Raw genomic sequence first — 14,590 nt, forward strand, 5'->3', positions numbered from 1 at the left:
GGTCTACAAGAGCTAGTGCCAGGACAGGCTCCAAAGCTACAGAGAAACCCTGTCTCGAAAAACTAAAAAAAAAAAAAAAACTCTGAATATACCTATAATTATTAACAAAGACATAATAATAAAAGTTAAGTAGGACTATTATAAATTTAAAATATCCTAACGAAAACAGTTTTGGAAAAACAGCATTTATACAAATTATTATAAGGTTCCTAAAATAATACCTAAGAATTTATTAACAATCCTAGTCCTCACAAAAAGTACTACCTGCTTTCAAAAAGTTGGATAAATGGCTGGAAATATAAGATATACCTAGATCAAATCAGAGAAATAAAAACTTCAATAGACCAGTAACAATTAATATGATTGAATTCGCCTGATCACACAAGCTCATAATCTGTGAAACAATTGTCTTGTACTCTGTAAAGGTTTGTCACTTGTACTGGTTTAATAAAATGCTGATTGTCCATGAAAGACAGAAACTTCTGTCAACAAATGGCACCCAACATGGGGCACTGAATGTACTTAAAACCTGGGAGAGTTTAGGAAGTATTTCTAAACCTAACAGAACAAGAGTTAAGCATGGCTTCTAGGTAACAGTATTTTCAAAGGTGGGCTCTTCTAGCTAAAGGCAAGTGTGTTTCATTTAAGAGGCTTTCTGACTCAGCCTTAGCTGCAAAAATGTTGCAGGTTTTTTTTAAGAGGCCCCACCACAAAACAGTTAAATGATGTTTATGAATAGCCAACAACATACTTCTTGGTGGTGGTTGGGACCCTGAAACGCCATAGAGTTGTGGCAATATACATGGCTCCCGCGAGTACCTCCACCATGAAGCTAGACTCTCAAAAAGCAAAGGAATGGGGTTGATCCAGCGGTGAAACCCATGGCTTTAATCAAAGCATATCACTTAGCAAATGAAAAACTCATACCATCAGAAAAAGAAAGATAAACAGTAAAGATAGATTCAAATGAATAAAAGCTCTAAACAGTTTACAGTGTGTTTAAAAATGTATGTAGGCTTGGGAGAGAAAAAATGGGGGGGGGGGTAGTTAGGTATGGTGGCACACACTTTTAATTCCAGCACTTGAGAAGCAGAGGCAGGCGAATCTCTGTGAGTTCAAGGACAGCCTGGTCTACAGACTGAGTTCCAGGACAAAAAGAAAAAAGAAATTGAGTTTAAAATAAAGCTACATAAAGATGGAAAATACACAGAGCAATCTGGATACTGTATGTTATTGTGTTGTCTTTGAATTGTTTGATGACTGAGAAAGAAGCAACAGCAGCCAAAAGATATTTGATTATAAATGCTTCGAAATTAATCTAACATATATTTTGAAAATGCCATGATGTCAAAATTTAAGTCCAAAAGGTATGTTACTTTGGAGAAGAGGTTTTGTTTTTGTTTCCACAGGAAATGAGAGGCTGTGGATTCTTTCCGGGTTAAGAAAACTCAGGTTTGTTCAAGAAAGACCACCCCCCCCCCAAATAATACTGAATAGAAGTGAATGACCCAGATGATCCAACATTTCAGAGGACCTCTGTACTTCATCCAGAACAGCCTCAAGACTGCTGGCTGAGATGATCAAGCCTTACAGAATATTCCTGTCTGAACTTGGCCATAATCCTAAATTGTCTTTAGGTTCCCATAAGATTATCAGCACCCCCAGTCAACAGGAAGTAGCCCAGAAAACTATGCCCACATTCCCATAAAATGGATTATGGACGTTCTTCTTTGTTTAGAGTGTTGGTTACAAGTTGTTATGGATAATGGGCAGGAAAAAAGCTGAACAAAGGAGATTAGATTCAGAGTTCTTGTTTTGAAAAAAAGGGAGGGGGAAGTGCTGTAGGACAATGGTCTTTGTCACTTGTACAGGTTTAACAAAATGCTAATTGGTCAATAGTCAGGCAGGAAGTATAGGCAAGCAACCATAACATGAGAATTCTGGGAAGACAAAAAAGGCTATGTTTGCAGTCATCAACCAGGCAAAAGAGGAAGCAAGACGAAAGTGCTTCGCTGATAAAAGGTACCAAGCCCATAAAAGTCAAGAATTATGGGTTAATGTAAGATGTAAGAATTTGTTAATAAGAAATTCTGAGCTAATAGGCCAACCAGTTTATAATTAATGTAAACCACTGTGTGTTTCTTTGGGACTGAACAACTGGGGGACCAGGCAGGACAGAAAACTCTGCCATAATTGCAGTACTTAGGAGATGGAGGCAGAAAGATTAGAAATTCAGAATCATCCTCAATTACGTAGTAAGGTCAAGACCAGCCTGAACTGCATGAAAATTTGCCCCCCTCCCAAAAGAAGGAAACAAAATAAAAAAGTACATAAATATATTGCATCAGGTGGTGGTGGAACATCCTATAATCCCAGCACTGGAGGGACAGAGGTAGTGTTATTTCTGAGTTCAAGGACAGCCTGGTTCACAGAGCAATCCAGGGTAACCAGGGCTACACAGAAAAACCTAGGAACAAATAAAATAAAATAAAAACAAAATAAAACTAGTAAAAAAAAATCAAAAAGAAAAGAAAAAAGAAAAACCCAAACCCAAATAAAATTAATAAAATAAAAATTAGGAAAATCTTTTAACAAAGAAAAAGTTCAGGGCCAAACGGCTTCGCTGGTAAATATTTAAAGAGACATAATGCTAATTCTGCTAAAATTATTCCAAATGTACACAATCCTGAAATTCATTACTCTTTTTTTTTTTTTGTTTTGTTTTGTTTAGAGACAGGGTCTCTCAATACCTTTGAATCTTGTTCTAGAACTCACTCTATAGACCAGACAAGGCTCAAATTAACAGAGATCTGCCTGCCTCTGCCTCCCGAGTGCTGGGATTAAAGGCATGTGCCACCACCCAGCCTTAAAATTACTATTACAGCACAAAGAAACAAAGAGTTTTAAAAGAAAGAGGATGAAGAGGAAAAAGAAAGAGGACTATGAAGACTATAGGCCAATATTTCTGACGAGTAGAAAAGCAAAACTGCCAAATATATACTAACAAATGAATCCCACAACATAGAAAAAATTATTACTTCCCAGTATAAGCAAGATAAATGCTAATCAGCAAACTTGACACATGTTATCAAGAAAACAAAGTAGAAAAACCAGAGGACCATTTAAATGGGTAGCTATAAATCGTTTGTTAAAACTCAGAATTTTCTGATGAAAACTCCCTTGCTATAAATAAAGACCACATTAAGACAAACAAACAGTTAATGCCATACTGAATGTGGAAAAGTTTAAAGCACTTTCTCTAAATCTACATTAGAAACATATGCAAAATTTTTTTACTATGTTTGTTCAACACAATACTACAAGTCAGTCAGAGCAACCAAGAAAAAAAAAGATGCAAATAAATAAAAGAAAGAAATCTAGTCATTAGCAAGTAATATAAGGTGGTGAGGGACAATTCTGTATTCTGTCAATTACGCTTTAAATAAACACTGATTGGTCAGTAGCCAGGCAGAAAGTACAGGTGGATCAACCAGACAGGAAATAGAGGTGGGACAATGAAAACAGGAGAATTCTGGGAAGAGGGAAGCTCCCTCTGCAGTCCTGCCCAGACACGAAAGGAAGATGTGACCTGGCCCGCCGAAAAAGGTCCCAAGCCATGTGGCTAACACAGATAAGAATAATGGGCTAATATAAGTTATAAGAGTTAATAAGAAACCTAAGCTAATAGGCCAATCCATCTATAACTAATGTAGACCTCTGTGTGATTTCTTTGGGACTTTACAACTGCAGAAACCAGGTTTCTAGGACAGAAACCACAAACAATAATAATGTATGTATGTATGTATGTTTGTGTGTGTGTGCATATATGTTATTACTGTTTTATGTGTGTGTGTGTGTGTGTGTGTGTGTTTTATACACACAAGATATACAAAGCAAAAAAACTAAGAACTATACCACAGACTTGATAGGACTGTCAAAACTCAAGAAAAAGACAAGACACTATAAAAACAAATCAACATACAAAATTACAACTAAATCAAAAACTAATATACAAAATCCAGCAACATTTACATATACTAAGATGGAACTATGTGGTGGGTGGGGGGGATCAAGCACCCAGGAATAGTTGTTATATGCTTGTTATTCTAGCACTTGGGAGGCAGAGGGAGGAAGAGCCAAGAAGTCCAGACCTGCCTAGGTTTCATGAGACTGCCTCAAAACATAAAAATAGGAGCTGGAAAGATAGCTTTCTTGGTGAAACACCTCCCATGCACACATGAGGAGAGTTTAGATGCCCAGCAATCTAGTAAAAGGTTACATAAAATGGCACAAGTGCCTGTAGCCCCACGGCTAGGAAAGTACATAAAGGTAGAACTCTGAAACTCACTAGCCAACCAATTTAGCTAAATCACTGAGTTTCAGGTTTCATAGAGAGACCCTGTCTCAAAAATATAAAGGTGGAAAACAAAGGGAAGATACCCTACTTGAACCTGGGCTTTATATTCATTCATTCTCTGCCCCATCCTTCAACTCCACAAATATATCTGCAAACTCATCAAGTACACACAAAAACACATCATGCACATACAAAATTTGTAAGTAAAAATAATCAGAGAAAAATTCAACAAAGCAATACTAATGATTAATACATGCATATCTTCCACTCTGGAGCATGTGAAACTTGGGAAATAATGAGGCAGACTAAAGTCTCAAGCAATGACAAACTATTCAGGGCATCAGACAATTTATACTCTGAGTGTTAAGAAGAGTCATAGGGAATAAAGTATATAATCACAAGAACAAGCCACATGTGGTAAAAACATGTTTTTCTTCCATAGAGGCATATGGATAACAGCTGAAGTAAACGCACTCTTATCTGCTACACGTAGGAGGAGCATGAAAAGACCTTACAACAATTCAGTGTTTTGAAGAAACTGAGGTCATAAGACTCTTGTCTATTTTTTTTCATAAAGATTTCTCACAAGCACTCAGAATTTTCCTCACAGGACTCCATTCTTGGACCATATTCCAACACACATGTATGGACCCAGGAGCCTATAAAAATTCCTCCAAAATGACCATACATTAGGACTCAGGGAAAGACTCAACATATACAAAAATTGGCATCATATCATGGAATAAAGCTGTATTATCTGATACATATATCCTCTGATATATCAAGAGGAATAGATACTGCAGGAAGTGGACATTCATTAAATTCAAGAAGAAAAATTTAAAGGTTCTAGAACAAAAATAGAAAATACTAAAATCCATGGGACACAATGAAGAAAGTACATAGCATTAAATGTCTAATTAAAAATATTTTTGTGAGAAATCAAATAATAAATTAATGATGCACCTAGAGGTCTTATAAAAACAAGAGTAAAAAACACCCAAAAGGGGTAGGTAGGACATGGTGTGGTAGATGAAGCCTTAATCACAGCACAGAGGAAGCAGAGGCAGATGGTTCTCTGTGAGTGCCAGGCTAGTCAGGCCAACACAGTGAGACCCTGTCTCAAATGAATGAAGAGATAAATAAAATAAGATCTGAAAAAACAACAAAATTGAAACAAAAAATACGAAGATGCAACTAAAAAAAGAATTTGCTCACTGAAAACATTAAGTAGAATAACAAATCTTAAGTCAAATTAACCAAAAGAAAGAGAGGATCCAAACTAGTAATAATAGTTACAATAGACACTGAGGAAATTCATAGAATCCTAACTACAATTTTTTCCCAAAATCTTTATTTCATAAAATTGTAAAATCCAAAAGAAATGGTGAATGTAAATCAAGATGAACTAAAACTTTAGACCCATAATATCCAAGGAAATAGAAACTGCAATTAATAATTTCTCAACTAAAAAAAGCCAGAGGAGAGTTGGATTCAGATAAGAATTCTACAAGACCTTCAAAAGAAGAACACTAATGTCTTAAAATTATTCCACAGAATAAAAAGTGAAAACCATTTTTTACAAAGTTAGTATCACTCTGATACTAAAGCCAGACAAAGACTCAACAACAAAGATAATAGGACAATATTTCTAATAAATAAATATATAGATTCAAAAATCCTCTCACCATGCATGAATCCAACCAGGTATTAAGGTAAGACCTCATGCCCAGAACCTCAAAGAAGACAAAGAGAATATGCTTGAACTCACTGGAACAGAAAAGAGCTTTCTGAATAGGATTCCAACTGCATAGGTAAATTATTAATAAATGGGACCTCATGAAACTAAAAAGCTTCTATGCAGAAAGGACACCATCATCCAAGTGAAGAGGCATCCTACAAAATGAATAAAAATCCTTGCCAGCTATACATCTGACAGAGTTAAGATCTACAACATATAAAGAACTAAAAACTTTAAATATCAAAAAAAACAAAAACCCAATCAAAAGTGTGACGTGGAAGGACTGGATAGATGACTCTGTGGTTAAGAACAAGTAATGTGCTTTAAAAGGAGCTGAGTTCAATTCCCAGCATCATATTGTTTAGTCTATAACTCTAGCTCCAGGGAATTCAACACCTCTGGCCTCTGTGAGCACCCACATTCATGTGCATACACACGCACGCATAATTAAAAGTAAATTTTTAGAAAGTGGAAAATGGAACTAAACATGAGTACTGAAAAGATAATACATAATTTGCTGAGAAATGTTTAAAAATATATGTCTTAGCTTCACTAGCTATCAGGTTAAAATGTAAATTAAAATTATCTTCAGATTTTATCTTACCCCAATGAGAATGGCTAAAAACCAAAATACCAATGCTGGCAAATGCTGAAAACGATGTGAAGGAAAAGAAACACTTATTTATCGATGGCCATAATGCAAACAGGTACAGCCAACAGAAATCGGTATGAAGTCCCCTCAAAAAGCTAGAAACAGTTTCTATAACATGATCCATCTATACCACTGTTAGGCATATAATCAAACAACTCTCTATCCTACTAAAAAGATATCTGCTCATCCATATCCACAATATCTGGAAAGAAAAACAGCCATCAGCTGATGTGTGGATAACGAAAAGAAGGTTTACTTAAACAGTGGAATGTTATTCAGATGTTAAGAAACATGATATTATAGATGGAGGTGAAAATTATCATTCTGAGTAAGGTGACCCTGACCCAGAAGGGTAAGTATGTATTTTCTCTCATATTCAGATGTAGCCTTGAATCATCAGATACTTTGTGTGACACCTGGAATACTCATAGAAGCCAGGAAATTAGTAGATGTCAGGCAGGATTGGGGGTGTTCTCAAAGGAGGGAGATGGAACAAAGTGGTATAAAGTATTACAGAGAAATAATGGTACAGGAAGGGTTTAAAGGAGAGGGAGATAAAAGGGCAAGGTAAAAGACAGGAGGGATAACTAACACTAAAGACACATTGATATTTTCATATGGAAACCACTTATTGTAGAAAATTCCTAAAATATATACTACACATATACAGTTTAAAAGTTGCCTATAATAAGGCAGTAACACTAACAATTCTGATTTAATCATTCTATATTGTTTATATGTATCAAACACACTTTGGGGCTCAGTGGAAAATCTTCTTGCCTGGTAGGTGTGAGGACCAGAATCTGATCCTCAGAACCCATTTAATAGTGGGTGGCTGCCTCTATTCCATCCTCAGAAACCTGAGATAACAAGATGACTAGCCAGTCCAGTCTCTCCCCCCCCCACACACACACACTCTAGGAACTACCAATCCAAATATTAATCTCATCTGAAGATGTCCTACACTCATGAGCCATCCCTTCCTTAGGACTTAAAATAGACGCTTAGGTCAACTGAGAGACCCAGTATCAATGAATATAGTAGAAGACTCTAGATGTGAATTTTGGCATACACATGTACCACACAGATACACATGCAAAAACAAGCACCAGCATACAATGAAACAGGTTCATTCACAAATGTCCAAAAATCACATGCACATATGAAAAGAAAAATATCACATTTTATCCCCATAAATATGCTATGTAATCAATTAAGATTTTCAAAAAGAAATAAAATGGGCTGGGAAGAAGTCTGGGTAAAAAACAAAATAAAAGACTTGCTTTTAAGCCTTACCTCTGAATTTCATTCCTGGAACTCACACAGTAGAAGGACAGAAATGACTCCTACAAGTTGACCTCTGGGCCTCCACAGACATGCTTATACATATACATAAAAGAGCACACCCATGTGTGCACGCACATACATATACACAAGAAATATTTAAAACTTAAACAACAAAAAACCAACAGAAATCATGGGAAATGTAATGAATAAAATAGTTTTTAAAAAGTGGATTAACCGCCAGGCGGTGGAGGCGCACGCCTTTAATCCCAGCACTCGAGAGGCAGAGGCAGGCGGGACTCTGGGAGTTCGAGGCCAGCCTGGTCTACAAGAGCTAGTTCCGGGACAGTCGAGAAGCAGAGGCAGGCGGATCTCTGGGAGTTCGAGGCCAGCCTGGTCTACAACAGCTAGTTCCGGGACAGGCACCAAAGCTACAGAGAAACCCTGTCTCGAAAAACCAAAAAAAAAAAAAAAAGAAAAAGAAAAAAGTGGATTAACCAAAAATTTGAGATCACACAAAACAGAGATGGTTAACAGAAAACATCCTATCATTTTTGAAAAATAAACTATCTTTGATATAATTCAAATAGGATCATTCTGACGACCACAGTATAAATATGTATTATTTACCTACTAGATGGGACAGCAGCATTTCTATTAAAAAAATCCAATTATATTTGGCACAGAAAAAAATTAATCATTTAGATTATACAAAACTTTTAAAAAAAACATACTGCAGAAGCTTAGCTGTATACACATCAAATTTAAAATAATATTTCACATTAATTATTTTGAAGGAAAATAATACAAGCAATCTAACATTTTAATAGGAGAACAAATTTCCATGAATCCCAGAGGCAAGGCAACCTGCCTACATTCTCAGAATACTCACATGGTAGCCAGAGAAACAGTCTCACACTAATTACAAGATTCTTTCACTCTCCCCAAATGTGTAAGAAAAGCTACAGGCATAAACACTTCTTCAAGTGAACAAGAATTATAAAGATTACAATGCATGTCTTTCTCCACAATTTTTGCCCTTTAAATAAAGGCCATACAGTCAAAAAATATACAGGCAAGTAGAAGCCATTACACAGTCAAATGGAAGAATACTACTGAGTTTTGTTTTAAGGTGGGCCCTAAAATAATAATTCTGGTAAAAAAGATACAATTACATTCAAAAAGTCATGCTCAATAACTCACTAAAAAAAGACCTACCTATCTTCTTATATACACAAAAAGTAATTAAACACTGTGGTGCTTTGAATAAGAATGGCCCTCACAGGCTCCTATATTTGAATGTTGAATCATGGAGTGACACTAGAGAAGGACTAAGAGGTATAGCCTTGCTGGAGTAGGTATGGCCTTATTAGAGGAAGTTTGTCACTGGGAAGGGTTTGAGGTTTCAAAAGCCCAGGCAAAGCCTACTGGTTCTCTCTTCCGCGGCCTGGAAATCAGGATGTAGAACTCCCAGCTATTTCTCCAGTACCATGTTTGCCTATGGGCCATCATACTCTTCACCATAATGATAACAGACTAAACATCTAAATTGCAAGCCAGCCCCAATTAGATGCTTCTTTTCTTAGGAGTTGCCTTGGTCATTGTCTCTCTTCACAGCAATAGAAAAATGCCCAAGCAAACACCATAACCATATTATTATAACAGGTGAGTTCTATTTGCATTATGAATGAGCCCAACACAATGTAGTATTAAAATTTATACCAGTTATGAAATGATTATAAGCTATAAAAGTACTTGAGGATAATGCTATCTTAAGAGTGATGATAAGGGCCGGGCAGTGGTGGCACACACCTTTAATCCCAGGACTCGCGAGGCAGAGGCAGGTGGATCTCTGTGAGTTCTAGGCCAGCCTGGTCTACAAGAGCTAGTTCCAGGACAGGAACCAAAAGCTACAGAGAAACCCTGTCTCGAAAAAAATCCAAAAAAAAAAAAAAAGAGTGATGATAATAAGCAAGGGAGGTCCCTTACATGTTTGCTTTTGCAACTGTGATATTGTACATTTTTGTTTTCACTTATTACAAGCTGTAAGTTGATTCCTAAGGTTGGTCATAAAAACCTAAATTTTTCCTCTCTTTTTTGTCTTGGACCTAGCAAGCAAAGAAAAATTTTAAAAACATATCATTCATTTTGCTCAAAAGAATCTCCTAAGATCTCATCTTAACACAGACTCTGGAGAGAGAATGGCTTACAACGTATGGGTAAGAAGAATGCTAATGTATACAAGTCTTACTGAGTTTCCCCATCCAATCTAAAAGCATTATATATGTAAGGAAGTTTCCACAACAACGGGGTAGAAAGGGATTTCAGAACGCTGAATATTATGAAGTTCTTGGAAGATGACAAAAATTAATTCGTAATGAATGTCTTTAACCCTTCTCTTATACATGGCCCCATCTATTTCTCTCTGCAATGCTGATAATAGACTGTTAAAGGAGTTTCCCTAAATTCTGGAAGCTATACAAATAAATTGATCATATTCAAGGAATAGGTTAGGAGAATCTCGGACACACAATCAAAAGCACAGGAAAACAAACAGGGAGGACTTGAAAATGACAATGGAAAGGGTTGGGAGTGTAATAAAAATATTAGACTGAGACCTCAGCACTGACATCTGAAACTATGACAAAAGCAAAGCAACTTACATAACACCTAGATGCTAAGAAATGCTACACAGTAATGGCTTGTTTTCGGTAGGAGAAAGCTTCACTCCTTTTTGATGATGGTAGGTAGGTAGGTAGGTAGGTAGGTAGGTAGGTAGGTAGGTAGGTAGGTAGGTAGGTAGGTAGGTAGGTAGTCGATCTATATAGATATATAGAAATAATATTTCTATGCTGAAAGTGAAATAAGAAGATAGGCTAACTTGTTTAAATACAAAGACATACTAACTGAAATAGTTACAGAAGGAATGTCTAGATTGACCTTAAAAAGTATCATAAAAGGAGAAAAAGGTGGAGAAATAAAACAAGACTAGCAACACTGAATAATTTTTGAAACTCAGAAATGAAAATATGTCTTCTATAAAGAAAGCTAAGATTCTTCATAAGCTCTTTCATAAGACATAAAACCATTAATAGCAAATCAGATCATAGATGAATGAGAATAGTAAATCTTAATACCCTGATATATTGTTACTATCTCTCAAAGTTCATTATGCTCACAATGGTTAACTAAAACTCGCATAATTTGTAAAGATATCCCTCAACGTAAGGCCACCTTGAACTCTTCTAAACTCATGAATCGTTAAGACTATTTATTAAAACATGCCTCAAGCTTTAAAATATTACTACCAAAATGCACATTTAGGAACTACAAGAAAAAAAGTTGAGTGAGAAGAGCAGTGTGTCTTAACTGAACTTCATTCAACATTTCCTCTGTGCAAAGGTGTGACAAATTTCCCTTCTCTGACACTGTTAAAGCAAAAGAAAATTTTCCAATAATCTTAGTTGTGTCACTGGAATAAAAACCATAAAATATTAACAGCACTAATACAAAAATTGACAACTCAGATCAAGGTTATTTATGGGAAAGCATTGAAGCATAAAGACAAATATAATACATACTGGAGGCCGGCCAGGACGACCCCTTTTTCGTTTTCCTTTGATCTCTGTTTCTTCAAGTTCGCTGCCAGCATCAGAATGGGCAGTAGTTTCATTAGTTGCATCCCTAGAAAATGCCAGATTGTTGTAGTGAACAAATTAATAAATAAATGCAATGCAGGTCAGTTCTATGACTTCCCTTACCTAGGATCACTAACAAGCAGAAGTTAGTATTTCTATTTTCAGGATCTCCAGTAAACCAAAATGCATACACTCCTCATCTAATGTTACATGGTACCAAATAAAATTTATCTCCAAAATAAAAAGGAATAAAGTAATGTAGAAATGACAGTTGCTCTATAAAATATAACTGCAAGACTAGTTCTTCAAGATTAAAAATGGCTTGAGAGAAAATTTATAAAATCATGGAAGGCAGTATACTAGTAAACACGTGGCTCTTTAAAAAAAATAGCATGGGAGGGAGAATAGCATCAACACTCATGGTTGACGTGGAGAGCTGGCTCCACACCTTGCCTGAAGAGGATGGTATCAGTGACCCTGACTAACCAACTCAGCTACCATACAGGCACACATCTAGGGCTTTGAGTTGCCTCACCCCAACATCGACCCCATTTATAGGCACATGAAGGGACTGGTCCTATGAAACCATAATCGAAGGATATCCATGACTCGGACAACAGCAGGATACCCAAGAGGAGTTTCAATGAGAGTCCAGAGTACACTGATGGTGTACCAGAAGTCAGAGGCCTTAAACCAGACCAACAACTTATTACACAATGAACATCTGTGCAAGTAAAGCTATCCGGACAAAAGAATATACTGCATGATATACAGCAGTTCCCAATGCCACTAAGACAGATGAAAATGTGATGGAGAGGCGGGAAAGACAGGAAGGGTGTGGGAGTGAAGTGGTTTTTTGTTTGCTTTATTTTTGTAGTTTTATTTTAATTAATATTTTTGTTCGTGTTTTTAATTTTGCTTGGGGGGACAATAAAAAGCGAAGGATGGATAGGGTGGGCATGGGAGGTGAGTGGGATGTGGGGCATAATGTGAAATTTCCAAAAAATCTATATAAATTATGTTTAAAAGAGAAAAACAAAGCATCTGAAGCTGGGTGATGGTGGCACACACATTTAATTCCAGGACTCAGAAGGCAAAGGCAGGTGTATCTTTGTGAATCCAAGGCCTTCCTGTGCTACGAGGACTCCATAAAGATCTGAAAGAGCCATAGCACAAAAATGATGGACAATAATTAAAAATACAATCCACTTCATTGTAAATTCCATGCAGCCATCACAAAATAACTATTTTTGTCAAACTCTATTAGTAGTCTTTTTAATGAATAGGATTAATGCAATGAAAGAGACACCTGTTGGACATTTACTTGCTAGTCAATGCTATAAGTGATTTCTTTCTTAAATCAGATAATAATTTTCAATACTGGAAGAGTATTTCTAACTTTGAAAACTATTATAACTGACTATTTAAAGCAACTTTAAGTTTAATCCACATTATAAACAATTTATTATCATTCTCTTAAATGTACAATTAACAACTGAAATTATTACGTGTAGTATTTGTTAGTTTTCATGTATAAATATTCTCCCTGTAACTAATTTGAAACAACCAACATTCCATCACTAGAAAATGATACACAGCACACCATTTCAGCTATTTCCAAATAATGGAAAAAAGAACATTCATTTATACCACATGAGAAATAAAAACCTCAAGAAAACAGTAAATGTTTAAATTGCAAAATAATGAATTTTGAATATTCTATCTTAAGGAGATTTATTTCATTTACTTTTCTTATGTGTGTGATATACTAGTATGTGTGTTCATCTCATCGTACTCTTGCCTGTGAATATGTACTTAACCTCTATGCCATCATCCCAAACATTTACTTCATTTTAAGCTTACATAATTTAACTTTTTGTAATGGCTGTATTATACTAAACTGGCTTACAAAATACATAAATATTCTAGGCTCTGATTCTGACTAATCAATACATCACTGAATTCTACCTCAACAGCACTTTTTAAAGTCTGTAGAAAACTGAAAAGAAATTAACAGGAAGGATACACAAGCAATATTAAGTCCAACTAAAAAAACTTCTCCATTGCTTCTTAGTCTTGGTTCCCTCTTTGTATTGATCCCTTCCTTAAAGTTCAATTCTCAGTGTGTGTTATTCTGCATTCTTATTGCATTACATTCCTTTGGAGATCTTAAACATAATGTGCAGCTTCTATATAAATAATTTTAATACCTTAACAGAACACCTGACCATATTCCAGATCTTTTATTCAAGATTATTAACTTGCATGAATGAAATGCTTCTTCAAATTGATCTAAATGCTTTAAAATACTTCTTTAAAGGCCACATCAAATTCAACAATTAGACTTTCTTCTAGATCTATGTTCATAGAAATAACATTAATCAACTTATTTTCAGCTAGTGCACATAAAAATTATTGTAAAATTTAGCATCTTCAGAATTATCCTATCTACTCAAATTCATAAATTTATATTACTCCATTTAATCTCCTACAAACAAAATTTCAGTATAACAGTCTCTCGCCAGAAAAAAAAAACATGACTGTGGGTAGACAGAGAGGGGGAAGGATCTGGCGGGAGTGGGGAGAAAAATAAAAATAGTAGTCTCACATTTGCTCCATTATTATCATGATCTTAAAAAAAAAGGAAACAAAAAAAATCTCACTTTGTCTCCCTGTCTTTACCCTCTCCCCTGTGCAAGCTGCTCTATACATTCCCAGGACACACCAGTCTACGCACTACTGCTAGTACCATTCTCAATCACACTGCACACCAGTCAATACATACTACTAGTACCATTCTCACATCACATTGCACACCAATCTATGCACTACTGCTAGTACCATTCTCATAAAACATTGCACACCAGTCAATAAACACTACTGCTAGTACCATTCTCATAAAACATTGCACACCAGTCAAT

At 35.8% G+C, this 14,590-nt stretch overlaps 1 protein-coding gene across 2 annotated transcripts in view; it reads right to left on the reverse strand.

The window, feature by feature from the left end:
* The window catches only part of Stag1 (stromal antigen 1), a 335,960-nt gene that overhangs the window by 243,339 nt on the left and 78,031 nt on the right, over nt 1-14,590 (reverse strand). Inside the window, exon 3 of one of the 2 annotated variants that reach the window (XM_005367800.3) lies at nt 11,613-11,715. The exons of the other annotated variant lie outside the window; for it this stretch is intronic. Coding sequence (XP_005367857.1) covers nt 11,613-11,715 — 103 coding nt within the window. The remainder of the gene's footprint in view (nt 1-11,612; nt 11,716-14,590) is intronic. 2 annotated transcript variants of the gene reach the window in all.

Source organism: Microtus ochrogaster, unplaced genomic scaffold (assembly GCF_000317375.1).
Source record: "Microtus ochrogaster isolate Prairie Vole_2 unplaced genomic scaffold, MicOch1.0 UNK24, whole genome shotgun sequence".
In the NCBI taxonomy this organism is placed as follows: domain Eukaryota; kingdom Metazoa; phylum Chordata; class Mammalia; order Rodentia; family Cricetidae; genus Microtus; species Microtus ochrogaster.